This window comes from Perkinsus marinus (assembly GCF_000006405.1).
Source record: "Perkinsus marinus ATCC 50983 genomic scaffold scf_1104296955288, whole genome shotgun sequence".
In the NCBI taxonomy this organism is placed as follows: domain Eukaryota; phylum Perkinsozoa; order Perkinsida; family Perkinsidae; genus Perkinsus; species Perkinsus marinus.
Window position 1 is genome coordinate 166,927 of NW_003207820.1, and position 22,093 is coordinate 189,019.

Here is a 22,093-nt window from a genome sequence, read left to right on the forward strand (position 1 = left end):
GAATCCATCAGCAGAAATACTCAACGCGGGAAAAGACTCCAACTTATGAAACGTTGAGCCTCAACGATAACCAAGGCAGCAGCGGAGCGATGCAAGATAAGGAGCATTAGTATTATATTCATCGTAGATACACCGACAGCTCCGCCAGAGCTCGCAGAGTCGCTGGTGACACCTGACAAGATGCACTAAACCTCAGCACTGTCGAATTACCCGTCTACCTGCCGCATCACCTCCTCTGCCACGTTGGCGGCTACAAACTTCTGCAGCTCTACTACACGATCTCTGATCACCTCACGAGAGGCTGTCTTCTGGGCATGTACCAGTAGTGGGACCTGACGCCATCACTGCTAACTACGCAACTGGTGCCACTCTAGTTACATAAGCATTGAGGAGCCCCCTAGCAATAGAGGCCCGAGCCCCACCCGTCCTCTTATCACTGCTGCCTCCCAACAGCTGATGGCGGTCAAAGTGGCTAATGGCCTCTTCATAACGGCCACTAGCGCATAGACGCTCGAACTGGAGCAACGAATACCTACCACACGTCCACCAATTCGGAACCACTCTCCTCGACGAGTCTACAGTCTCTTCGCCTCATCCCACTCCACACGGTCTAGGCTCCATTTACTAGGGTTCGTATCGTATATCTTCATCAGCATCTCGATCACAGCCAGTAAGGAGCTAGAAGGGTCGCCTACAGGGATCCTCAAGCCGTAACTCGCTATACAGGGAGCCTACTGATCTCCTGTACTAGTGCGGGTGATGTGAGACACCGTACCATCACAGCTACCACCTCCTTATACCTGCCAACAGAACCTACACACCTAGCACGGCTCCTTCAGCCATACTCGCCGGCACAATGCAGTAGCTTCATCCCGAGCCCATGGTGGCCCATGTCGACAGCACACCGTCCACAATAGCGGCACGTCTCGACATACACCGACTTTGACGGCTGCTGCTGCTTTTGCTGTGGTTGGTGCCGCTTCGATGAAGTAGATGCCGCTGAGGGTAGGGCCAAGGCATTAGGTGTGCTGAACATACCACTAGTGGTAGGACCTGAGACGAGCTCCATGTCAGTGTGAGCATCACCCCTATACCATCCGCACCATTGCCGATAGCAGCCACAACGTTCTCCTTGCCGTCAGTGGATGCCGAGGCCTTCTCGTCCATGACGCTAGCGAGAGCAGAACTGTGCAAGAGGCCTCGATGGACCTCTCCTGTGGCAGGGTCGATAAACCTAGACTGACCAATACCACACCTCTCGCTAATTACATATCCTCACCCAACGATCTCATCGACCACCTCCGCTCCGCCATTAACGTTGGATTCCGTATGACTCAGCAGCAGTTCCCGAAGGACCTCCACTCTGCAACGTGGCATCAACGCTGGCAAGAATCTGATTAAAAGACCGCTGCCACATAGGAGAGTGAGAAATTCCTACCTGAGAGTCTCCTGTAGTGTGAACCGCTTCTGTGCATAGTGCATCACAGCAGTGGCCAGGGAGCTCTCGAACTCCCCTTCCTCCAGATGAGCCGACCTCAGAGCTGTCATAATACCACTGCCATGAGGACGGTTGAGATACTGAGAGGACACGTTGAGGATCTCGATAGGTAGTCACCTCACCAGTCGCATCCATATAGCTGTGGTCTCCTGAGCCTCAGATCCCCCACTGAGGACCTCAAACGCACGTGGGAATTGCAGTGAGAGTAAGAGTAACTGAACGATGAGCTTCCTCTCGACCAATCACTATGAGTAGCCAGTCCCACCAATACGGGCCCTATCCCAGTTACTACCTTGGCCAGCTTCCAACTCGCCCTCTTGCTCCTACTCGGACCGCCAACAGTCCTCCTCCTCTGCCGATCGTAACCAGTAGGTCCTGATACCAGCATAAACGTGCACTATCACCCCATCGGGCTCACCAGCATCAGCAATAGCCATAGCGTTGCTGTTGCCGCCTTGAGGGCGAGCACCAACTCCCCCGTCAGCAGCAGGGGCCTGTGGGTCGTCAAAGTACTCTGACGGTAAATTGGCGATTTTATCCTGGACAAGCTGAAGTTTGGTAAGAGTCTCTACTGTGGAGAAGCTAGGGTGCAGACACTCCATCAGATTGAACCTGATGCCCCCATCGTGCCAATACCCATAGGACCATCCAAGTACCAGGTCCAATCCTCAGCAGTGCAATTAGGCAAGACACGAGTCACAGAGAAGTCCGGCGAGGTCAGCCTTGGAGCCCCGCCATCGATTGTTGCTGAGCCCATTGTATCTGAATAAAAGACCATGGAGTGGTTGCATAAAAATGAGGCAGTACAGTAGTACCCTCTCCCAAGGGCCGATCTACAAGGGCTAGCAAGACCTGCAGTGGACCACTACTGCCATCGTCATAGTCTGCCATGGCGGTAGGTGTAGGACCCTGAACCGAGACTAGCTTAGCGAACACCTAGCAGCATGTCTCACCTGCTGCCCACCAGTACCCTTCACGGCGGCCATACGGGCCACCAGAGCCTTCCCGAAGGACCCGAGGGGAGGGCAGGCCACCAACAGTGAGGGCTCAGCACACAGAGTCTCAACCACCGATACGAAGCTGATCAAGAGCCCTATACACCCCATACAGTGTAGACCAGCGGACTCACTTAGCTCGAACGGCAGTGTATAAGGCGAACCATACCTCATGTAGATGCGAATAAGGGAAATTGTTATCGTCAAAGACAACTCTGCCGTACTGGAATGTGAGGTCAAGCCTAGGTTGATGGATATCGTAATGATACACTCACGCAGCTATCCCTACCTTTCTGCATGAGACTTTGGATGCCTCATATCGCCGCTAATGGCACTGGGCCTGCCAGAGGAGTACACAGTGGCCATCAGGCCCTCGACGTATCTATGAACGTATGCTCACCAAGTGAGTTAGCATTGAATTGGATCGAACTACCGTTTATTCAAATATCCAAGCGAGCCAGCAATGAACTGATGGGCATTGGCGGGTGGGACGGGGTCTCGGGCTGATGTGGCCCACTCGAAGGCCGACCAAAGATCCGCCTTCTGAGCAAATGTCGATATCAATCACAGCAAAAGAGGAATAGAAATCTCAAGGTTATATCCCCAAATCCCACAACCCCAAACCCTACGACCTCTCCCTTCCCATCATGGCAGTCTAACTTGACGATACTGTCAAAGACCTCAGGACAGTTAGCTTTAGGTTTAATAAGCAACTCCAGTATCCTCCGACTCGACTCAGGTACTAGCCCCTTCACCCTACGTCCACCATCACTACCTGACCGCATACCACCAAGTGATAACAAGAAACCTAATTTCTATTACCATCGGCAGTCCCGGTCGAAGGTACTTCCCCTTGGAGAAGTTTTGATCGGAGTCGCTCATACCTAATCGCAGCACCACCTCCCACGTCAACCCACGCATCCACACTACATATCAGTTTTCCTCTTTTCCATTTCAGCATGTATAATCTGCTGAGCAGCCATATGAACCTCAGTCACCACTGAAGTCACCACATCACTGTGTTGGGAAGCCAAACTAAGATGCCTAAGGGTAACAACGAATACCCTCATAGGCGAGAGCACGGCCAACGTATGCCTCACAATTTGCCATTCCGTATAGCCTCATCCACTCCTGCGCCACCCCGATCCTTGAGATCTCCCAGAGCACTCGTGACAGTACCCGCCTGTGGACCGACCGCACCTGGCAATGACCAGAAGCATCGATATAGGACAGTGGATGCGGAGGTTACCCCTGCCCAATTGCAGCTGCATCACATTCCTCTCTAAACGCTCAGCCACGGGGCCTGACGGTTCAGGCAGTTGGGCGAGGAGAGCACCACCTAACACAGCTCATCACGAACGATGGGATCGAGTATTCTCCACATACGGGGTAGACCTGTCACAGCCTCCGCAGTAGAGTCTTTGGCCAGCATACTGAGCGGCCGATAGACAAGTCCGCTACCTTCCATCCCTGGTAATGTACCTGATACCACTCCAACGTGCCTACATTCACCGAAGGTCGGATCATTTCGGGAGAGAACATCTCAGAGGGGCCGACTAGGGCACCCCTTCGAATCCGATCGAGCCCCTCAGCCTCGTACCTTGACCATTCATGGGCATCAACAACCGTTCGGTAGCCTCAGCCTGAGCCCTAGAAGCATTGACCAGATTCTCTGGAGTAGGCTGCTGGGCCGGCTCATCTTGCTCGAAATCCGGCGTTGCCATCGGTAATGTGGGCCCAAGGACCGACGTGGGAACCGTCGCCAGCATCATCAGTCAACAACGAAATGGCGTTGTAAACCCTATGGTAAACTATCACGATACGCTCTCCCTCTACCCAAAGGGCCTACTAATCCATAATTGGTATTTGCATACGACTAAAAACCCAACACGAAGTGACGATTATCAACAGCAGTGATAGAAGTTACGCTCGAGCATTTTAGTGACCAGAGTTTCACTCATACCTTCTGCTCAGAAATGTCACTGTGGATACTCGCAAGAAGATCGAGTGGACTATGAGTCCTGATATGGCTCGTCTGTACTTCCACTTGTCTCAAGTTACGTTGAACATCCCCTGCATTTCTGAGTCGCTATGACAAACGCCAATTAAAATTCGTATACGTCAGAAATCGCTGAGGGGACGATCTTCATCTACAGGTTTGTTGGGCCTATATAACCCCAAGAGCGAGATTGATATCATTGAATGTATCCTCCACAGCCATAGAGGCTCTATCCACTGAATAGATGGTATTCGAATGCGATCTCGATACTATTCATCTGAGTCTAGCCATCACAGTCTATATAAGGAAGTATTGAACTGATACGGTCATTCGCTCTAGTATCGATACTTCCTAAAACAAGAGCATTGGTGAACAAATCTTGCGCAACTCTTATACCCATCTAGCTATGAATGCAAGTAAACCTAAACCCTTACGAAACGTCTACGTACATATAGTTATAAGTAACGAGCTTGAAACACTCTAGTGGACTACCTACATAACTTGGAACAAACTGTCACAACACACACAGACAAATGCTCCCGTATATTTTTATGGCGAGTGACAGTTTCACGGCGGCTTTGTCCCCATACCACAGCGAATTTTGTTTTTGTCTTTCATGGATATCCTTGATATTTTTGTACTGTCACTGGTGAAGCATATCTATACTGTTACTGAATACATGCCCAATCTAACAGCCCATGGCTCGAGGGTTCTCTACTACCCATGCGAATAAACCGTTTCGGTTGATTGTTGACCTCCGAAGAGACTTTTGTGTGATGTCGACCCATTGTGTTGGCCCGTCTGTGCCCATCCTGCATATCAAACCAACCTGCATTTGTAATTAGCAGTAGATCAACATAGACAAATATATGGACCGTGTAGTTGCTTGGTCGTATATCGCGAAATGGATTGTCTCGCAAGAGAGGACCCTAGAGATTAATCGCACTGAGGGAAGCCTCGACCAAGAGTTTCCGTATGCAAGAGGAGCGATTCTGTGGAGGTCGGCGTTGCAAAGTTGCGCAAATTCCCCAGCAGGTCCCTATTTCGAAGAGAGTTTATATTATTCCATTTTAGACTACGCTGATTGTGTCATGGATGTACTAGGATAGTAACACCAAGTTGGTTCACTTCGAAAAATAATAAACCATTTATTATCTTGTTATTGCAACTCCTTATTGATAAAGTATTTTACAACAAGGAGGTTTTGTATGGTGTAAGGGTGGGGCAAGATTGAACATTTGAGAACTTCTGAACACAAGTGGATATCTGCCTTGACAGGAAGCGACGGGGATACGATCAGACTGACTGGCTTGTTATATGGCTGTGATTTTTTGGTTTTTGTATCAGAATCTATTTGTATTTCTAGTAGTACAACAATGTTACTCGGCAGTAGTGGTGGTAGTAGTAGCGACAGTACTGACTGCAGTAGTGGTGGTGAAGACTCCGACAAACCTAGTATACGAACGCCCCTCCTTCCCCCTATAGCCAAGGGAGGGGAGGAACTCAAGGGGCGCGAACATACGTTACAAGACTTGGCTGACAATTTAGTTACAAGATCTTGCAAGTCTAGGTTTGACGAAGCTTGCACTCTCTGCGGGTAATGACGACTTTATGCATATCTCAGTTTCATCCTTGCTGTGCTCAGGTACTCTATACCCGTGGCGTTGTCCTCAGCGGCACGCAATTTCCATGATATGACGGACCAATTTATCCTTGGCCACTTGGGGACCGAGTAATAGTGGGAGTGGTAGCATTGATAGTGGTATTAATAGCGATCACACTAGTAGTGGTATAAGCTATATAGTAGTAGTAGTAGTAGTAGTAGTAGTAGTAGTAGTAGTAGTAGTAGTAGTAGTAGTAGTAGTAGGGGTCAAGTAGTTGTATGAACTGTGGTATTAATAGTGTCAATAATAGCGATCACACTAGTAGTGGTACAAGCTATAGTAGTAGTAGAGGCGTAAGTACTAGCAGTGGTGGTATTACTAGGAGTAGTGTCCGAATGTTACGTTCATCGATGCTATCTTCTCCCTCTCTCTAGATACCTGGCGGCTTGTGGTGTTGCCGGTATATGGACATTTCTCTTCGACGTTATGGTCCTCGAATCAGTCATTCAATTATCCACTTTATGTAGTCAGGCATTCGGTGCTGGTAAGCTAATATCTCTTACTCTCATACCAATGATCCCACGTCATCAGGTAACTACACGCTGGTCGGCGAGTGGTTCCAGCTAGGCCTGTGCTGCTTCACTCTTATGTGTGTTCCTGTTATTGTCACGCGTTGGTTTACGGCAGACTTTTTGGAGTACATGGGCTTCGACGCTAATCTCGCATACCTTGCAGGGGAATATACAACCTACTCGCAGTTGTCAATCCTCTGTGACGTTGTATTCTTCTCTTGCCGCTCTTATCTCTCCGCTCAAGGGATAGTAAAACCTTCCATGATCATCGATAACGTGGCGGTTGTTGTGAACCTAGGAGTGGCCTACTTGATGACCTTCCCTATGGGACTAGGCCTCATCGGTGCTGCTATCGCCACTACCATAACTCGTTTCCTTCGTACGGTTATGTACATCCTCTATTGCTTTGCATGGAAAGGGTATCATAAGCGTACGTGGGACGGTTGGACGGCCAAGACTCTTACCAACCCGAAGAGATGGAAGATACTCCTTGGACTAGCACTACCTGCAGCCTGGGGTGCTCTCACAGAGGAGATCCAATATGAACTACTATGCTTTATGGCGGCTAAGATGGGATCAGTAGTTATAGCTGCTCACAACCTGTCTCTGTCGATGATGGACCTCTTCTTCGTCTTCTCTACAGGTAGACAGGCCTCTTTAAAAATTGACTGCTATCACTCGTTTTTTATTCAGGAATCGGCCAGGGTGTTGGCGTACGTGTCGCTGCTGCTATATCGTCCTTCCGAATAGCAGATGCTAAAAGAACGGTGGAGGTCGGTTTGGAGCTCACTCTGGTCTCGGGTGTAGTCCTCGGCGCTGCATACGTGGCCTTGCTACCTCTTCTCGCACCAGCTGCCTCTGATGATCCCGAAGTACAGAGTCTCCTTAAGAGCCTCTCTCCCTATGTGGCTGTTGGAATAGCTGCTATGATGTGCCTTACCCCTGCCTTCCAAGTGCTCCTTAACCAAGGCCGATCAAAGATATCATCCAACATCATTGCGGTTTGTTGTTGGGTCGTCGGTTTTCCAATTTCCTACATATATGGTCTCAAACTCAACGGAGGTGTCTACGGCCTATGGCTCGGCCTCATCGCTGGTTATGGCACTTCTGTTGTAGTGATGGTGTTGATCATATGCAAGTAATAGTAACAATCCGTAGAGGGAGATGGAGTCGTATTGTTATTTCAGGACCGATTGGATAAAGGTATGCAGGGAGGCTCGTCTACGGTCGGAAGTAACTCGAGGTGTAGCGGCAGCTGCGCAGTAGTATACGACTATTCTCCTCAACACAATAAGCCTGAAAGCGCCCAGCCTGACAATTCTATTAGAATGCCTCTTTCCTCTGTTGCTACTCTCTCAGTGTGTGTGTCAGCTCTCGAAATGGTCGGTAATGTTCCAAGGTGTAACATACCTTGCTTAAGACTGCTCTGTGGGATGTGTTTTCTACTGTCACCTTCGACACGTGTAAATCTGTTGTCCTCTCCCATGTGGTACTAGTCTCGTGAGGGGCATTGCTTTCCACTCGATTACTGCACTGACATATCCAGCAAACATCTGATGAATTATCTCTGGTGGCGTGTTGTTATATTTGCCGTTATTTATTCTTTTAACACCAGTACTATCACCACACGTCCAACGACTCTTCCCGAGTGATGACAATTGACGGCGTGCCAGGCGGGCAGCCGTAGTTGTTGTGGAAGCAGCAATGGAGTCGGGAGGACTGTGGTGGTTATGCAAGCCGACGGATGCCGGTTGGTTTATAGTGTAGATGGACACAAGAATGATAGAAAGTCTTCTCTCTCATTATAATATCACTGCTGCTCCGGTTGTTATTCATTCGCTCATGCTGCCCTTCGGCTTAGGGTAGATGACAGTAGCGCTTAATCGGATCAACAACCATTACTCTACCGCGCCTTGTGTTGTCAGTATTACTGGATAGGGGGGGGGGGGGGCGGCGAGTATTCATACAGCACAGCTTGTTCCCTATCATGAGATCGTTGTGGCTATCGGTGGTACTCTTGCTGCAATGCGTGTTTTCGCAGCCGTACGAGCCGACCCCTCTAGGCTATGACTACGATGCCTTAGAGCCGTAAGTCTATGGACTGGAGAGCTGCAGTGGATCGGGGTATCGATTGGCAGTTACATAGACGCTGAGACTATGCGTGTACACCATGTTGGACATTACAAGGCGTATGCGGATAAGGTGGAGGTTATCGAACCACCACTGCTTCCTTATATTCCTCCAATCAGTTCTCATCGGCTGCCCGTCAGCTCCGGTCCATGCCGGAGTATAAATACCTGGCCAAACTGGGTGTAGATGGTCTCCTTTCTAAGGTAGTGCTATCGCTTTTTCTGATGAGAAACATCGTATGTGTTAGTTGGACGAAGTTCCTGTGGCGTTGAGGGATAAAATCAGGAACAATGGCGGAGGGGTAATAGACGAGGAAAATTGATATGACGTTTCTCAAGGGCTTCTGTATCCCCTCAGTACGTGAATCACGAGCTCTATTTCGCCAGCATGTCCAAAGATGGTGGAGGGGAGCCAGAAGGAGCTATCAGAAGAGCTATTGACCAGTAAGCTCTGGTGATGCAGCCGTCTATGAATATATTCATCGCCGTTTCAGAGATTTCGGATCGTTCTCGAAGTTCGTGTCCGGCTTCACGAGCCTCGCTGAGGGTCGCTTCGGAGCTGGATGGGTTTGGCTAGTAGTGGATACCTCTACGGAAGATAATACGTTGAAGGTGATGGTGATGGAGTTTGAGATATTATTCAAATGGTTGCTATTAGATTCTATCGACCCAGAATCAGGACACTCCACAGATGGTCTCTCGTAGGGTACATGTATTGGTTAGTTGCTACAGCTGTGTTTGTTCAGCTGAACTAGTCCCCTTGCTGGGATTAGACGTTTGGGAGCATGCTTACTATCTCAAGTACAAGAACAATAGAAGTGCACACATCGACGCTTGGTGGAACGTAAGAGGCGACAGTGATCCTGATACGTTTGAGTTACCATTCACAGGTTGTTGACTGGTCAGCGGTTAACGAGAGATACATCCAAGGAGGCTTCACTCACCTTGATTCTGATATGGTTAGTCTCCATGTAAGACAGCAGTCATCAGCCTTCTCTTTGCCTCAGTTACCGGACGGTGACTCCAGTGAGCGTGAGTTGTAAGAGTCACCAACACGAGTGGATGATTCTATATCTTTTTTCTATTTTACCACTATCATATCAGAGTTGTTGAGTTTCCCCAAGTTATAAAAGGGAAGAGGTAATCGATTGTTTTCATACTCTCTAAATCATTGAACGCAACTATAACGTGTATTTACTAGTTAGAAGAATAATTAAGTAAGTTGCGTCCTGGTGGACAAGTCAGATTTGTAAGGTAGTGGCGATAAGACACTTAATCGCTGTTGCCCTCTCATTCTTAACGGCCAGTGTAACCAGGCCAGTGCTTCCTTTGTTGTTGAATATCGACTCTGAAGTACTGGTATGGTTCTGATATTCGATTCAAGTATACTTACTGAATTCTTCCATTGGGGGCGCCAGACATCTCCATACCATTCAGTGCTTTCACTGCTGCAATTGCGCTGTCGGGATTATCATACAATATGAAAGCATAGGACCTTGTAAACATTCAGTTGTGGATCTTTCCGTGAGCTGACATTACCCCTTCCACTCGTGGAATGGTGGCTTCACATCTAGACGCAATATCTGTCCGAAGGGTGCAAACATTGAAGTAAGCTCCTCGACTGGAACGTCATTTGCCAAACCACCACAATAGACCGTACATGGACCTGAAAGCAGTGACTGAGTGGTGACTGTAACTTGAAAGCAGCCTTGCAGTTTTGTGACTGTGGATTAGAAAATTATCAAATACCTTCGAGGCCGCTCTCTGCTATCGGAGGGGAATCTTCTTTCTCCACGAAGTCTTGAATAGTTCGAAAAAATGCTTCTGGTGTCGGACGTTTCAAGCCGTCTAGTTCCATGTGGATAACAGTACTTGTTGCCGACGACTGAGAATCGGCAGATGCTTGCTGGAATGGACGACTATTGTTGAGTTCTCACGTTGTTAGCGAAGAACATTGTTGAGTTCGATAGTGCTCTCATAGCGTCAACCATTCTCTCAATCGTGTCGAAGGAGGCTATCCCCACAGGCTGACCGTCTTTAGTAGTGTCGACACGAGCTGACAAGAAGAGACCATCAAGCTGAAATACTAGGAGCTGCATTAGTCTATAGCAGCACCCTACCGTGTATTACTATATGGACACTCATAGCCAGCACGCGCGAAGAAGTTCTTTAGATGTTCCCATGTGGTGCCTTCGGGAACGTTATAGACCAAACAAGTTGCTTCCCTTAGACCCCGAGGTCCTCCTCCTCCTCCTCCTTTGCCTTTGCCTTTACCCGGTATATTGTCATCCCATCTACCACTATAAGGAGATCTACTCCTCTCACGTGGAGCTCGAGACGGAGGAATGGTGGAAGATTCCCAATCTCCATTGTCAAATGAGCCCTTGCCTTTGCCTTTACCCTTTCCACCTCGACCTAGTTTTGGTTTAGCATACTCTACTAATAGAGTGTATGGACCACCAGTGGGCCAAGGTACTGTGAAGTTGTTCATCTGACTGATGGCATCTTGAGCTGACTCGGGGTATTGAAAGCGTACGAATACCAATGCACCACCGTCACCACGGAAGAGGACACTTTCAATTGGACCAAATTTTCCAAACATATTTCTAACCCCATTCTCGTCCATGTCTGGTGGTAAGTGACGTATGAATAATTGAGTCTTTGATGCCTCTCCTTGAGGTGCGTAATCATCCTGAACAGAACACTTCCTTCTTGTACTATCCTCATGATTGCTGTGTCAATGATGCAACTAGGCATTTCCCATTTCCCCTACTTCAACCTCAACTGTCATCTACTGTGGTTCCCCTCAAAGGAGTACACTGTTCTACTAACGTAACTATGGTGTCTATTGGTGCCTGCTAGCCACTACCATCCCGCTTACCCGCTGTTCATAGGACGACCCCCAATTCCCTCCCTGCCCCGAGTAGGGGGAACTCCTCCCTCTAGATGAGTTCCACTTCCCATCGTAATCATTGTAGTCGTCGTAGCCCATCTTGCAAAAGGATGAGAAAGCGGAACTAGACTCAAAAAGTTAGCTTTGTGAATTTTCAAAAAACTCAGTATCTCGAAAACTTGCAATTCCTCAGCGCCAAGATCATTGCTGTGACGCACCTCCACTATGAAACGAAAATAGACGGTGTTGAAAGTCACCGTAGACGTAATTAGGGTTCAAGTCCTTCACTTGAGTAAGCCAAGACCTTTTCAGCATACTCAAGTGGCTGTGAGAGCAGAAGAATTGGATACTAGGAAACACGCTTTGGATGCTTGTCTGCTACGTGTTATGGAAGAATATCCTGCTCGCTCTTCGGGCACATTTTATTGGTTGGTGACGGCACGATGAGAGCTGATTGAATGCAAGATGAATTAACCACCCGGTCTCCATCGGCTACTGGACTGCAGACCACGTCGACTCGCAAGTGGGGAATATCATATCCGAAACGGTGATTGGCGGTGCGGTACACTTCATGAAACGCCATAGTGCTTTACACCAGTCATCGAACTACGTCGAACAATGGCAGCTCTCAAGAGACGAGGTCCACGGCCGCAGCCTTAGAGCAGAAGAAAGTGATTGTTGTATCATGTATTGCTCGTTATTAAGGACCGTTTCAATTGAACAATGGCAGCTCACTCGTGCCCAAACAGCTCCTAGTACTGGATCTCACTGAGAAGCAGTTTCCATTATCGTGAATGTTATTGATACATCCATCTAGTCGGGAACCTCAGATCAAACCATACTATAGTATGGCTAGGGGTTCAGCGCTCCATAATTACAACTACAACATTTCCAGGTCAAATTGATCCTTTACCGACAAATTCAAGTTTCTACCCATTTAGTTACTGTCTCCATTTTTTGGTTAATATTTTACTCACGGTTTTAATGAAACGCCAAGGAGAATAATATCATAACCGGTGTATTTGAAAGATTAGAAGTTCAATTTAATGCAGTCATAAAACTCAACACCCCTCAATGCTCATCAAACAGTTTCAGGAAAGCTACAAGTTGGTTGTAACTCGTATCATTAACCATCTCGCAGATAGTATTACAGCTGAAGGAATCCTTCACAGAATGAATGTACTTGCAAAAATAACGAGACAGAAAGGTTCCACTGCCCGTGAACTAAATGCTGCTAGTTTATGCACCGACGGGAATGCCCGGACACATGATAAAACCATTTTCAACAAACGTTAGAGGCGACGGTGCCGATCGCATAGTCGATGGCTTGCTCAAGGAGTCGATTCTACTGTAGGTAACCTACGGTGGGAGGGGCCTTCGTAGTATCATCGGTTCAGTCATAGTGCGATTAGTTCAGAAACGTTCAAACTGTGACTAGCACTTACGATGAAATCCCCGCAGGATATCTCCGCTTCTCGCGCAGGCCTGCCACGTAATATGTTGTCCTATTGCGAGAGAGGTTCAGTACTGATTTAGCACGCGCGCGTACTCAATACGCACGGCCTTGGTTACATTGAACTCCCAGACTTTCAAATGGATGAAGGAATGCATGCATCGCTTCGATGTTTCATAAAAACTATAGGTTCAATATCAAAAAGATAAAATATTACGCAGATGGGTAGAAAGTTAAGCTTGTCGGTAAGGACTTGATTTAGCCTAGAAACGCTGTGGATTAACCACCGATCGACATCGGCCTTGCTCTGACAGACTCCAAGGGCCCGCCGATTTCCAATGAGAATAGCACATTTGCTCGCAATGCCTCTTAGAAAACATAACTCAACACACAATCCGGATCAAAATTATTTCCAGTCTAGTCTGCTATCTCGAACACATTCACGATCTACCACTCGTTCAGTGGGATCTATACCCCGGCCAGTGCTTCCTTTGCAGTTGTATTTGTACTCTGAGGGGAGTTACATGCTCGACATATACTTATAACAGGGGCCACATAAGCGAGAGTGTCACAGCGCGACCGGATCAGCAACAGCTTTTCCGACAAGGCTTACGATATACGGCCGTTAGGGGCTCCTGCCATCTCCAAGCCGTCTAATGCGGTTACTGCACTCGCAGCGCTCTCAGCATTGTCGTACAGAACGAATGCGTATGATCTGGAGCATACGGTGATATAAAAGTGGGAAAGTCATTCTGGTCAGTTCAACGCGATTTGCCACTCTGGGTGCATGAACTCGAGTTACACTAGGGATCTCAACAGCCTCTTGGACCCACCCTTTCCATTCGTAGAACGGCGGCTTGATATCGAGACGGATAATTTTCCCGAATGGTGTGAACATGGCACTAAGTTCTTCCGCTGGTACATCGGCTGCTAGACCTCCACAGTAAACTGTACATCGGTCTGCACCTGATACCACCAGCTTATCAGCTCAGCTAGTGTCATTTTTCATTGATCGAGTGTTTTCCTTCCAACGCTTTTGACGCCTCCTATGGGGCTTTCTATGTACCATATGAACTACTTTTCCAAACATGCTTATGCAACTAGGTTAGTGACCCAGACTCTGTGCAACCAGAGACAGTAATCACGGAATGCATTGACGGTTTCAAGAACTATGATTTCATTTCCTTGTGAGCCGAGATGCTGATGCTACCCTGTTGGTTGTCAGGTACCCCAGATGGGCTGTCTTCCTTTGTGACATATTGTTCGATTCCCTTGAAGAATGCGCCGGGAGTTGGGCGCTGCATGCCATCGGGCTCCATGTAGACGATCCGACTCGTGGACGCCGACGGCTACCAAAGTACTGTGTGTATTATTATCAAGTAGTTGTTGAATTTTCTTGCCCGACAAATTCCCTCTCAGTTGAACTAGCCGGGCTGAAGTCATTTGAGAGGTGTGGGATCATCGCGATATGATTGGCAATGAGTGCCCAAGTTTCGAGATCGATATACCCAGCAGAGTGTGCTGCCGACCTACGTTATTCGGAGCTTGCATGGTAGAATTCGAAAGTTGTCTCATGGCTTCAATCATCTCTTCAATGGAGTCGAAGGAGACGAACCCGACTGGATAATCGTCCGGGGTCGTGCCCATGTTAACTGAGATGGAATATCGTTGAGGGTAACTGACAAATGTGTTTGAGTTTACCGTGAGCAGCGGTGAATCCGGCATTAAAGAAGAAGTTCTTGAGATGTTCCCATGTGGTGCTTTCGGGCAGATTGTGAACCAAACAAGTGGCTTCTCTTAGACCCCGAGGTCCTCCTCCTCCTCCTTTGCCTTTGCCTTTACCCGGTATATTGTCATCCCATCTACCACTATAAGGAGATCTACTCCTCTCACGTGGAGCTCGAGACGGAGGAATGGTGGAAGATTCCCAATCTCCATTGTCAAATGAGCCCTTGCCTTTGCCTTTACCCTTTCCACCTCGACCTAGTTTTGGTTTAGCATACTCTACTAATAGAGTGTATGGACCGCCAGTGGGCCAAGGTACTGTGAAGTTGTTCATTTGATTGATGGCATCTTGAGCTGACTCGGGGTATTGAAAGCGTACGAATACCAATGCACCACCGTCACCACGGAAGAGGACACTTTCAATTGGACCAAATTTTCCAAACATATTTCTAACCCCATTCTCGTCCATGTCTGGGGGTAAGTGACGTATGAATAATTGAGTCAATCCTGTAGGTGTAATAGGGGTAGAACCATATCCTGCCTGAGCAGTGGTAAGCCACTACAGCTGCATCTTTCAAAGGAAAGTTTAGGTTGGATAACAACAATAGTTTGAACCAGGAAGTGTTTTGGTGATTTTTTCATTGAATAACTGGATTTCCATGCAAACGTGAATCATGTGCTGGTGACACGAAGTGTCGAATCTTTCCATCGTCTATGGGAGAGTAATCCTATTTGAACTAATTTTCAGTGGAGTCACTAACTCCAAATTACCAACTGATTCCAATCGATTAACTACGTGGTGATATTATGAGCAACCATTGTATTTGTGAGAGTGATACCACGAGAGAGGAGAGCAGCCACGTGACAACTCACCGCAAGGGGCGCCTCGCTGTATCCTCCACTTGACCCTTTCGAGTTGCCGAAGCCCTTGCCGCTGTTGTAGGCCATGCCTTGGAGCACTTTGCAGAGGACTGTCCTAGGAAGGGGCTTATTACGAGAAAGACGACGTTTACATCACTCTTGGGAGCGTCCACACTCGTTATTATTCATTCAGTTGTGTTACTCAGCACTACGACCAACTACCATCACCAAATCGGGCGAGATTATTCCTATTCACTACATGCAGGCGTTTCTACAAGACTCGATATTCAGAGTCGAACGCGTCAGTCATGCGCTACAGTAGTGGTCTTTGTTATGAGTAGTCGATTGAAACGGTCCTTAATAACGAGCAATACATGATACAGCAATCACGTTCTTCTGCTCTTTGTTATGAGTACAATATGAATAAGAAAGACTTGGTTTTTCGAAATGACAAATGTCAGGTACAAAATCTTGTATCCCCTATGCATCTTGACGGACCTTAACCTTGACTCGCACGCATGCACATCTGTCTGAGCGTGCGTCTGCGAGCATGAGTATCTTGTTCGTAATCGCTTTTGTTTGCCATGGCCACTGAGACCGTCGAGTCAGCTGCCCTCATTGACCCCCACTCTCGCGTCGACAGCAGGGTGAAAGCTCTGAGGCGCTGCCGTGCCATCCTTAGAAGGTAGGCCTGGTACACCTTGCCTCCCCTGATCAATAGTACCAGTTGATCAGATACCAGGTCCACATTGGCACCGTTGCGGCACTCGCTCTGGTGTTGGCTTCATGGGCGGTCTTCTGCGTCCATAGTGGTAATGTCGACCAGCATTTGCCTCCACGCCGATGCATGCTATCTATTGCAGTACTACTTCCTCTGGCGGTCGCAATTTTGGTACCGATCATCGTCAAGGCCCGTGAGCCTGCCGTCTATTGTGTTGACCACGAGGAATTTTTCGCCCCCAAGGTAGGGTCGGAGAGTTTGCTTTCCCGCATGCTCCTCTCGCAGAGCTGGGAAGTTACTCACGAGGACATCATTTCTATCATGTCGAGTCATCCGGATGTTACCGAGGAGAGTATGAACTTTGCCAAGCGCGTTCTCTCCCAATCAGGCATTCGCTCAGGCAGCGCCTTGCCTCCCAATATTGTAAGTCTCATGTCACTGCTCGATGGTCCTATGAAATCTGCTCCCTGTTCAGACGAAGTGTCTCGAGACTGGCAAGCCTTGGTCGGCTACCATGGAAGATGCTCGTACGGAAATGGAATACATTCTCACTCAAATATTGCAGGGACTGCTCGATAAGACTGGTGTCAAGGCCAGAGAAATCGATGTGAGTCTGATCTTCGTATTTGGGCCCGTGCAAACTTGGCTGCTGCTATTCCAGTTTCTGGTCTTGAACTGCTCATTCTTCAACCCCACTCCTTCGCTGTGTGCCATGGTTTGCCACAAGTTCGGCTTTAGGAGCGACTGCCTCACTTACAACCTGTCCGGTGAGATGATGCTTATACTCACTTAACTAGCACTGTTCGAATGGGTAGGTATGGGCTGCTCTGCCAACGTCATCTCCATTGATCTTGGTCGTCGCCTTCTCGAGCATGCACCGCTTGGTTCTCTATGTGTGGTCATATCGGCCGAGTCCTATGCTCGACAATTTTACTCTGGGAATGAGAGAAGTCGAGTTATGTCCAACGTCTTGTTCCGCAATGGAGCAACTGCTGCACTCCTCACCAATTGGAACACTGGAACTTGTAAGCTGTTATTTGAGTTGCGCTGTTCAGCTGATTTGCTTATCTTAGGTAAGTACGAACTCCTTGATACAGTTCGCGCCCAAGTTGTGAAGGAGGAAGCTCTCCACGCTGCCTGGCAGGGCTCCGACAAGGACGGCCTTCTTAGCCTATGCCTGAGCAAGAGCATCGTGCCGGTGGCTGGAGAGGCTCTCGCGCTCAACCTCGAGCAGCTTCTGCCGCGAATGAGTCGTTTACCAGCATGTCTTCGCTACTTCGGTCGTGGCGCGCGCCTCGTGCCCTCGGACCTTCCACGCATTGTCGACTACTTCTGTGTCCATGCTGGTGGTCGTGCCGTCATCGATAATATCATGGACGTTCTGAGTCTGTCCGAAAAGGACGTGCACCCATCTCGTGAGAGTCTAGCTAAACACGGCAATACTATGAGCACTTCCGTCTGGTATGAGATGGGCATCCTTGAGACGTCCGGCAAGCTAAAGCCCGGTGACAGTGTGCTTCAAATAGCCTTAGGTAGCGGCTTCAAATGCAACACTGCTCTGTGGCTCTGCCTTTAGAGCACTATTATTGTTATGAGTCATTTTTTTCGTTGCCGACATTTTACGACTACTCGCCGGTAGAAGGTTGTGAGCTCGGTGATTAGTCAGTTGGCGATCCTGACGAATATCTAACTGCTTACGAGGCGTATGTGTATCGTGCCGTCTTCGCTTTTGTCACCCGATGATATCGAGGAACTTCATCCTCAACCGTTTGTCACCAGAGTATCTAGCCCTCACCTGTTGCGTAGTGATAGAGTGTAGTCTTCGGGGACTGTCTGCGTATCGGATCATGGCTAGGAGATGTGATGCTTTAAATAGTGATGGGAAACGAACTTTTGTGGTTTTTCAAGCTGAGAGTGATTGCGCTATGATTGCCAGGCAAATTGCCTGGTAATCGACGCCAATATACAATAAACACCATAATGCCACAATAAATTCGCGATGCCTGGCATGTTTATCTTACTGTTGCCTGCCAACAGTAAGATAAACATGCCTTACAATGCACATATGGACATCCAGTTACACGGTGGGCTTAGATTTATATAGTGTTTCACGTTCTCCTCCTCGACGAAAACCGGTGGTTCTGTGGTGAATCTCAGCCACATTGCGCCAGCCAGTTTGCATTGATGCTTTCCACAACCTCAGTAGGAAACTTGCGGAACAAGCTCAGGTTACGGGTGAGCTGAGTTCTATACCCGAGGAGTTGGGTCCTCGCCGAACTAGCGTGAGATCTGTAGGCGCATACATTCACAAGGAGAGCCAATCTCCTAATTGCTGTGATTGCCTTTGGGTTAGTCGTGGACAGTGCCCCGGCTCTCAACTTCTGTTACAACGGAGCGAGATGTCTAACTACAGTGATTCTGTAGTTAGATATTTCACTCTGCTGGAACTAGGTTACAATTCAAATAGACTGATGCGCGCAATGACTCGCGCCTCTCGTGTGACCAATCCCTGTTATCGCATTATGCACTATGGTTCTCCTAGTGAGTTCAATCAGGCCGACTATGACTCCTGTGAGACTCCAGCGAAGACACCCGGGTTCAATCCCGGCACCCGACGTTTTTCCGTGCTTTTATACTTGCGCTATACCTGTCCCATTCGAGCCGTTTGTCGCTGTTTGCTGAGCCCTCCCGCTACTCGTAGTAGGTGAGGTGTGTTATTTACTGCTCTTCTTCTTGGCAACCCAGGCATCACATCACAATGTTAGTCCTCCTCGAAACAGCAGCGGGTTACGGCCTCTTTAAACTACAAAAGGACAAGATCATCGCAAGTCCCGATTCCGCCGCCGAGGCCCTGAGCACCCCCGAAGGAGTTCAGAAGGTAAAATGTCCTTTGCTATAGGCAGTATGAATATGCATTACGAGAACGTTGGTAGGCCATTCGCCTGGACGCTTGGTCGGCCTTCAAGGACAACAAGCACGCCCTTAGCGCTTGTTCTGCCCTTATCGAGGGATCTATGGACAAGAGGTACATCATCAGCTACACCTCTGATACATCCATACCCGTGCTCTTCCTTCCACAGTCTGAAAAAGTTCTTGAAGAAGAATATCGTCGAGGCCGGTGTTGAGGATGAACTTGCCGTCGCTGATCTCAAGCTGGGCAGTGTAATAATATTATGAAATCACATTCGCGTCTAAAACGACCAGCGCGATCTGTCGCTCTGGAGGAATGAGTGGCGAGTGAAAGTTCATTCCTTGCCCAGGCCATCAACAAGAAGTTCGGTATTCAATGCGTATCTAACGCCACTACTACGCAACTCATGCGTGGCATCAGAGAGCAGCTCTCCACCTTAGTCGAGGGCCTCGATGATAAGGAGCAGAGGACCATGGCCCTTGGTCTTTCCCATACCCTCAACAGGTAGTATAACATGTCCGTCACTGGAGGGGGCCAATCGAGGCTTTTTAGATTCAAGCTGAAGTTCTCCCCCGAGAAGGTTGATACTATGATCATCCAGGCTGTTGCTTTGCTTGATGATTTGGATAAGGAGCTTAATAACTTCGCAATGAGGCTGCGTGAATGGTGTGCCTTGAGTGACCATAGTTTATGGTTATGTACGTGGAATTAGGTACGGCTGGCATTTCCCTGAGCTCTCCAAGATTGTCACTGACAACTACTCTTATGCTAAAGTTGTGAAGCTGTTAGGGTAAGCAATGAGGGGTATAAGAAAGGACGTTGTTGAAGAAGTGTGGTATCGCTGAAATGTATGCTTGTGTGGTTTACATGGTCAGGTTCCGGACAAGTGCTAAGAAGTTGAGTGAGGAGGCTTGGGCTGATATCATGGCTGATGAACAAATTGTTGCTGACATTAAGACTGCTGCTGAGATCTCGATGGGTGTCGAGATCACTGAAGAGGACTTGGTAGGTCGCTTTTCGAACCTCCCAGGTTCGATTCCCACAGCCGTCGTTATATACCTTTCTCAGGGCCATATCCAGGAGTTGGCTGATCGTGTACTGGAGTTGACCGAGTACCGCGCCGCTTTGTCCGACTATCTCCATCATCGTATGGAGGCCATCGCCCCTAACCTCACCTATATGGTTGGTGAGCTCGTCGGCGCTAGGTTGATCGCCCACGCCGGCTCACTCATGACTCTGGCTAAGCATCCCTCTTCTACTGTACAAATTTTGGGTGCGGAGAAGGTAGGTGTTGGCTGGTGCAAGACACTACTCTGCTAGTGAGTTTCTCAGGCCTTGTTCCGTGCCTTGAAGACTAAGCAGGATACTCCTAAATATGGTCTCATCTATCATGCTTCTCTTGTGGGTCAGACTCAGCCTAAGTTCAAGGGTGAGTGTTAGCGTTGTACTCGCGAGGCTGAGTGAGTGTTGATGGTCAGGTAAGATCTCTCGAGTGCTTGCCGCCAAGCTGTCCCTGTGCGCCAGAGTCGACGCTCTTGGTGACCAAACTGAGGTTACTGTTGGTGAAGGCTACAAGGAGTATGTTGAGAGAAGGTAGAGTATCGTATTGGGTATCAACGAAGTGGAAGTTGAGCTCGTCTCAGGCTACGACAGCTTGAGGGAGGCAGCGTTGCTCAGGCGACTAAGGACTACTCTAAACCTGCTACTCAGAAGTAGGAAGATCCTCTAGGGTGTTCGTATGGTGTAAGGGTTCGGCTGTGTTAGGTATAGTAAGCCTGCTGATGGTGTTCCTACGTACAATACTGAAGCTGATGCCGTGGTGGAGAAGACTGATGATGCCGTCGCTAAGAAAAAGCGTAAGCATGAGAAGGTCGCTGATGATGAAGACGAGGAGGTAGTGTCACCAGGCTTTGGGGTGTGTGTGGATGAGATCAGTCTCAGGTCGAGGTTGATGTTGATGTGGTTAAGACTAAGAAGAAGAAGTCTAAGAAGCATCATCATCATAAGGAGGCAGCTGCTGAAGAGGAGTAAAGCCCTTCCTTTCCTTAACGTCAGATTCAGTTTACCAATCCTAAACTTATGTTGAGTTGCTCGAATTAGGCCTTACTCGGAGGAAACATGTTCGCTTTGACATTCCTCGCCTCGCTGTACATCACGCGAGCCTCTGTTGGTTTGAAGGATCATGTGGTGGGATCTTCTGGTTCGTTCCTAGACGTGGCAGACTCGAGTTCGATTCCCACGGGTGTGATATGGAAATTATATTTCCCAGTCGAGCTCGGGAAGTGATCGTCAGCAAGCTGTGAATTTTGTCTGTGTGGTGATAACTCTGAGCAAGTTAGAACGTTACCTTATTTGGTTTCGAGCATACCTTGTGGCGAATCATTTCTGCGGAGCATCTCCTATCGCACACTCGATTGTTGAAATGTTCGGTAGGATAGGAGCTCGTCGAGGATGCTTGTGAAGAGCCAGGATTAAAGGAACTTGGAGGGACCTGTCAAGCGAAACGAAGAACATCATCATTGCTCTCTCTCAGAGTGATGTAGTCGTAAGAACAGATTCCCATCCATGGGCGAGCACAGTTTGGAAAACCGAACAAGCAGTGGAAAATTGGTCTGAAATTTCGGGCGCCCAATTCACTGAGCTCCTCTGGCTTGGGGCGGTGTATAGCGCAACTCAGATTAGTAGGGGTTTTGCTCACGAGTTGGTGAAGCCGCGCTAGCGGTTCTCTAGAA

The 22,093-nt window shown here is 48.4% G+C and overlaps 7 protein-coding genes across 7 annotated transcripts; 4 read left to right on the forward strand and 3 right to left on the reverse strand.

Moving 5' to 3' along the window:
- Window positions 1-45: 45 nt before the first annotated feature.
- Pmar_PMAR029043 (hypothetical protein) lies at window positions 46-4,296 on the reverse strand. Its single transcript, XM_002775890.1, has 25 exons — window positions 4,094-4,296; window positions 3,880-3,975; window positions 3,743-3,832; window positions 3,594-3,693; window positions 3,424-3,537; window positions 3,316-3,377; window positions 3,126-3,268; window positions 2,927-3,036; window positions 2,783-2,875; window positions 2,628-2,735; window positions 2,452-2,578; window positions 2,314-2,407; window positions 2,155-2,260; window positions 1,917-2,110; window positions 1,791-1,873; window positions 1,621-1,713; window positions 1,439-1,578; window positions 1,280-1,393; window positions 1,104-1,234; window positions 846-1,053; window positions 736-800; window positions 580-691; window positions 379-532; window positions 219-332; window positions 46-172 (listed from the first exon to the last, which is right to left on the reverse strand). Exons 1-25 carry the CDS (start codon window positions 4,263-4,265, stop codon window positions 119-121), a joined length of 2,877 nt encoding a protein of 958 aa, XP_002775936.1. The 5' UTR covers window positions 4,266-4,296; the 3' UTR covers window positions 46-118.
- A 1,541-nt stretch (window positions 4,297-5,837) lies between these two features.
- Pmar_PMAR029044 (multidrug resistance pump, putative) lies at window positions 5,838-8,569 on the forward strand. Its single transcript, XM_002775891.1, has 6 exons — window positions 5,838-6,089; window positions 6,138-6,224; window positions 6,531-6,640; window positions 6,688-7,311; window positions 7,362-7,806; window positions 7,856-8,569. Exons 1-6 carry the CDS (start codon window positions 5,869-5,871, stop codon window positions 7,932-7,934), a joined length of 1,566 nt encoding a protein of 521 aa, XP_002775937.1. The 5' UTR covers window positions 5,838-5,868; the 3' UTR covers window positions 7,935-8,569.
- A 71-nt stretch (window positions 8,570-8,640) lies between these two features.
- Pmar_PMAR029045 (iron-containing superoxide dismutase, putative) lies at window positions 8,641-9,881 on the forward strand. The gene is made up of 10 exons (XM_002775892.1): window positions 8,641-8,756; window positions 8,807-8,870; window positions 8,918-9,001; window positions 9,046-9,099; window positions 9,156-9,241; window positions 9,292-9,409; window positions 9,456-9,498; window positions 9,544-9,641; window positions 9,688-9,756; window positions 9,805-9,881. The coding sequence occupies exons 1-10, from the start codon at window positions 8,656-8,658 to the stop codon at window positions 9,838-9,840; spliced, it is 753 nt and encodes a 250-aa protein (XP_002775938.1). The 5' UTR covers window positions 8,641-8,655; the 3' UTR covers window positions 9,841-9,881.
- A 140-nt stretch (window positions 9,882-10,021) lies between these two features.
- On the reverse strand, window positions 10,022-11,790 carry Pmar_PMAR029046 (RNA-binding protein, putative). The gene is made up of 7 exons (XM_002775893.1): window positions 11,679-11,790; window positions 10,928-11,489; window positions 10,735-10,853; window positions 10,547-10,682; window positions 10,337-10,463; window positions 10,191-10,292; window positions 10,022-10,145 (listed from the first exon to the last, which is right to left on the reverse strand). Exons 1-7 carry the CDS (start codon window positions 11,787-11,789, stop codon window positions 10,094-10,096), a joined length of 1,209 nt encoding a protein of 402 aa, XP_002775939.1. The 5' UTR covers window position 11,790; the 3' UTR covers window positions 10,022-10,093.
- A 1,962-nt stretch (window positions 11,791-13,752) lies between these two features.
- Pmar_PMAR029047 (RNA-binding protein, putative) lies at window positions 13,753-16,039 on the reverse strand (the record flags this gene model as incomplete). Its single annotated transcript, XM_002775894.1, has 7 exons — window positions 13,753-13,858; window positions 13,977-14,109; window positions 14,354-14,492; window positions 14,677-14,795; window positions 14,845-15,409; window positions 15,742-15,844; window positions 16,005-16,039. 7 exons carry the CDS (start codon window positions 16,037-16,039, stop codon window positions 13,753-13,755), a joined length of 1,200 nt encoding a protein of 399 aa, XP_002775940.1.
- Window positions 16,040-16,312: 273 nt separating this feature from the next.
- On the forward strand, window positions 16,313-18,205 carry Pmar_PMAR029048 (conserved hypothetical protein). Its single transcript, XM_002775895.1, has 8 exons — window positions 16,313-16,414; window positions 16,465-16,541; window positions 16,593-16,693; window positions 16,736-16,873; window positions 16,926-17,057; window positions 17,112-17,217; window positions 17,266-17,475; window positions 17,524-18,205. The coding sequence occupies exons 1-8, from the start codon at window positions 16,314-16,316 to the stop codon at window positions 18,024-18,026; spliced, it is 1,368 nt and encodes a 455-aa protein (XP_002775941.1). The 5' UTR covers window position 16,313; the 3' UTR covers window positions 18,027-18,205.
- Window positions 18,206-19,194: 989 nt separating this feature from the next.
- Pmar_PMAR029049 (Nucleolar protein NOP5, putative) lies at window positions 19,195-21,405 on the forward strand. The gene is made up of 13 exons (XM_002775896.1): window positions 19,195-19,328; window positions 19,384-19,475; window positions 19,531-19,612; window positions 19,711-19,865; window positions 19,914-20,027; window positions 20,074-20,151; window positions 20,237-20,366; window positions 20,430-20,645; window positions 20,694-20,790; window positions 20,840-20,954; window positions 21,005-21,073; window positions 21,126-21,255; window positions 21,303-21,405. Exons 1-13 carry the CDS (start codon window positions 19,209-19,211, stop codon window positions 21,390-21,392), a joined length of 1,488 nt encoding a protein of 495 aa, XP_002775942.1. The 5' UTR covers window positions 19,195-19,208; the 3' UTR covers window positions 21,393-21,405.
- The last annotated feature ends 688 nt before the right edge of the window (window positions 21,406-22,093 follow it).

What these genes read in the sequence shown, in the direction of transcription:
- Pmar_PMAR029044 (XM_002775891.1), top strand. Translation starts at nt 5,869, where the DNA reads ATGTTACTCGGCAGTAGTGGTGGTAGTAGTAGCGACAGTACTGACTGC. An exon ending in CTTGGCCACTTGGGGACCGA is followed by an intron (nt 6,225 to 6,530) that starts GTAATAGTGGGA and finishes CCCTCTCTCTAG; the next exon opens with ATACCTGGCGGCTTGTGGTG. An exon ending in TAGTCAGGCATTCGGTGCTG is followed by an intron (nt 6,641 to 6,687) that starts GTAAGCTAATAT and finishes CCACGTCATCAG; the next exon opens with GTAACTACACGCTGGTCGGC.
- Pmar_PMAR029049 (XM_002775896.1), top strand. Translation starts at nt 19,209, where the DNA reads ATGTTAGTCCTCCTCGAAACAGCAGCGGGTTACGGCCTCTTTAAACTA. An exon ending in CTTTCCCATACCCTCAACAG is followed by an intron (nt 19,866 to 19,913) that starts GTAGTATAACAT and finishes GAGGCTTTTTAG; the next exon opens with ATTCAAGCTGAAGTTCTCCC. An exon ending in TCTAAACCTGCTACTCAGAA is followed by an intron (nt 21,074 to 21,125) that starts GTAGGAAGATCC and finishes CGGCTGTGTTAG; the next exon opens with GTATAGTAAGCCTGCTGATG.
- Pmar_PMAR029046 (XM_002775893.1), bottom strand. Translation starts at nt 11,789, where the DNA reads ATGGGCTACGACGACTACAATGATTACGATGGGAAGTGGAACTCATCT. An exon ending in TGGCTATGAGTGTCCATATA is followed by an intron (nt 10,854 to 10,927) that starts GTAATACACGGT and finishes TCTTCTTGTCAG; the next exon opens with CTCGTGTCGACACTACTAAA. An exon ending in CCATTCCACGAGTGGAAGGG is followed by an intron (nt 10,293 to 10,336) that starts GTAATGTCAGCT and finishes AATGTTTACAAG; the next exon opens with GTCCTATGCTTTCATATTGT.
- Pmar_PMAR029048 (XM_002775895.1), top strand. Translation starts at nt 16,314, where the DNA reads ATGGCCACTGAGACCGTCGAGTCAGCTGCCCTCATTGACCCCCACTCT. An exon ending in TGCCGTGCCATCCTTAGAAG is followed by an intron (nt 16,415 to 16,464) that starts GTAGGCCTGGTA and finishes CCAGTTGATCAG; the next exon opens with ATACCAGGTCCACATTGGCA. An exon ending in TCAAGGCCAGAGAAATCGAT is followed by an intron (nt 17,058 to 17,111) that starts GTGAGTCTGATC and finishes CTGCTATTCCAG; the next exon opens with TTTCTGGTCTTGAACTGCTC.
- Pmar_PMAR029045 (XM_002775892.1), top strand. Translation starts at nt 8,656, where the DNA reads ATGAGATCGTTGTGGCTATCGGTGGTACTCTTGCTGCAATGCGTGTTT. An exon ending in ACAAGGCGTATGCGGATAAG is followed by an intron (nt 8,871 to 8,917) that starts GTGGAGGTTATC and finishes TCCTCCAATCAG; the next exon opens with TTCTCATCGGCTGCCCGTCA. An exon ending in TCAGGAACAATGGCGGAGGG is followed by an intron (nt 9,100 to 9,155) that starts GTAATAGACGAG and finishes GTATCCCCTCAG; the next exon opens with TACGTGAATCACGAGCTCTA.
- Pmar_PMAR029043 (XM_002775890.1), bottom strand. Translation starts at nt 4,265, where the DNA reads ATGATGCTGGCGACGGTTCCCACGTCGGTCCTTGGGCCCACATTACCG. An exon ending in GAAAAGAGGAAAACTGATAT is followed by an intron (nt 3,378 to 3,423) that starts GTAGTGTGGATG and finishes TGCTGCGATTAG; the next exon opens with GTATGAGCGACTCCGATCAA. An exon ending in CAGCTATATGGATGCGACTG is followed by an intron (nt 1,579 to 1,620) that starts GTGAGGTGACTA and finishes GTGTCCTCTCAG; the next exon opens with TATCTCAACCGTCCTCATGG.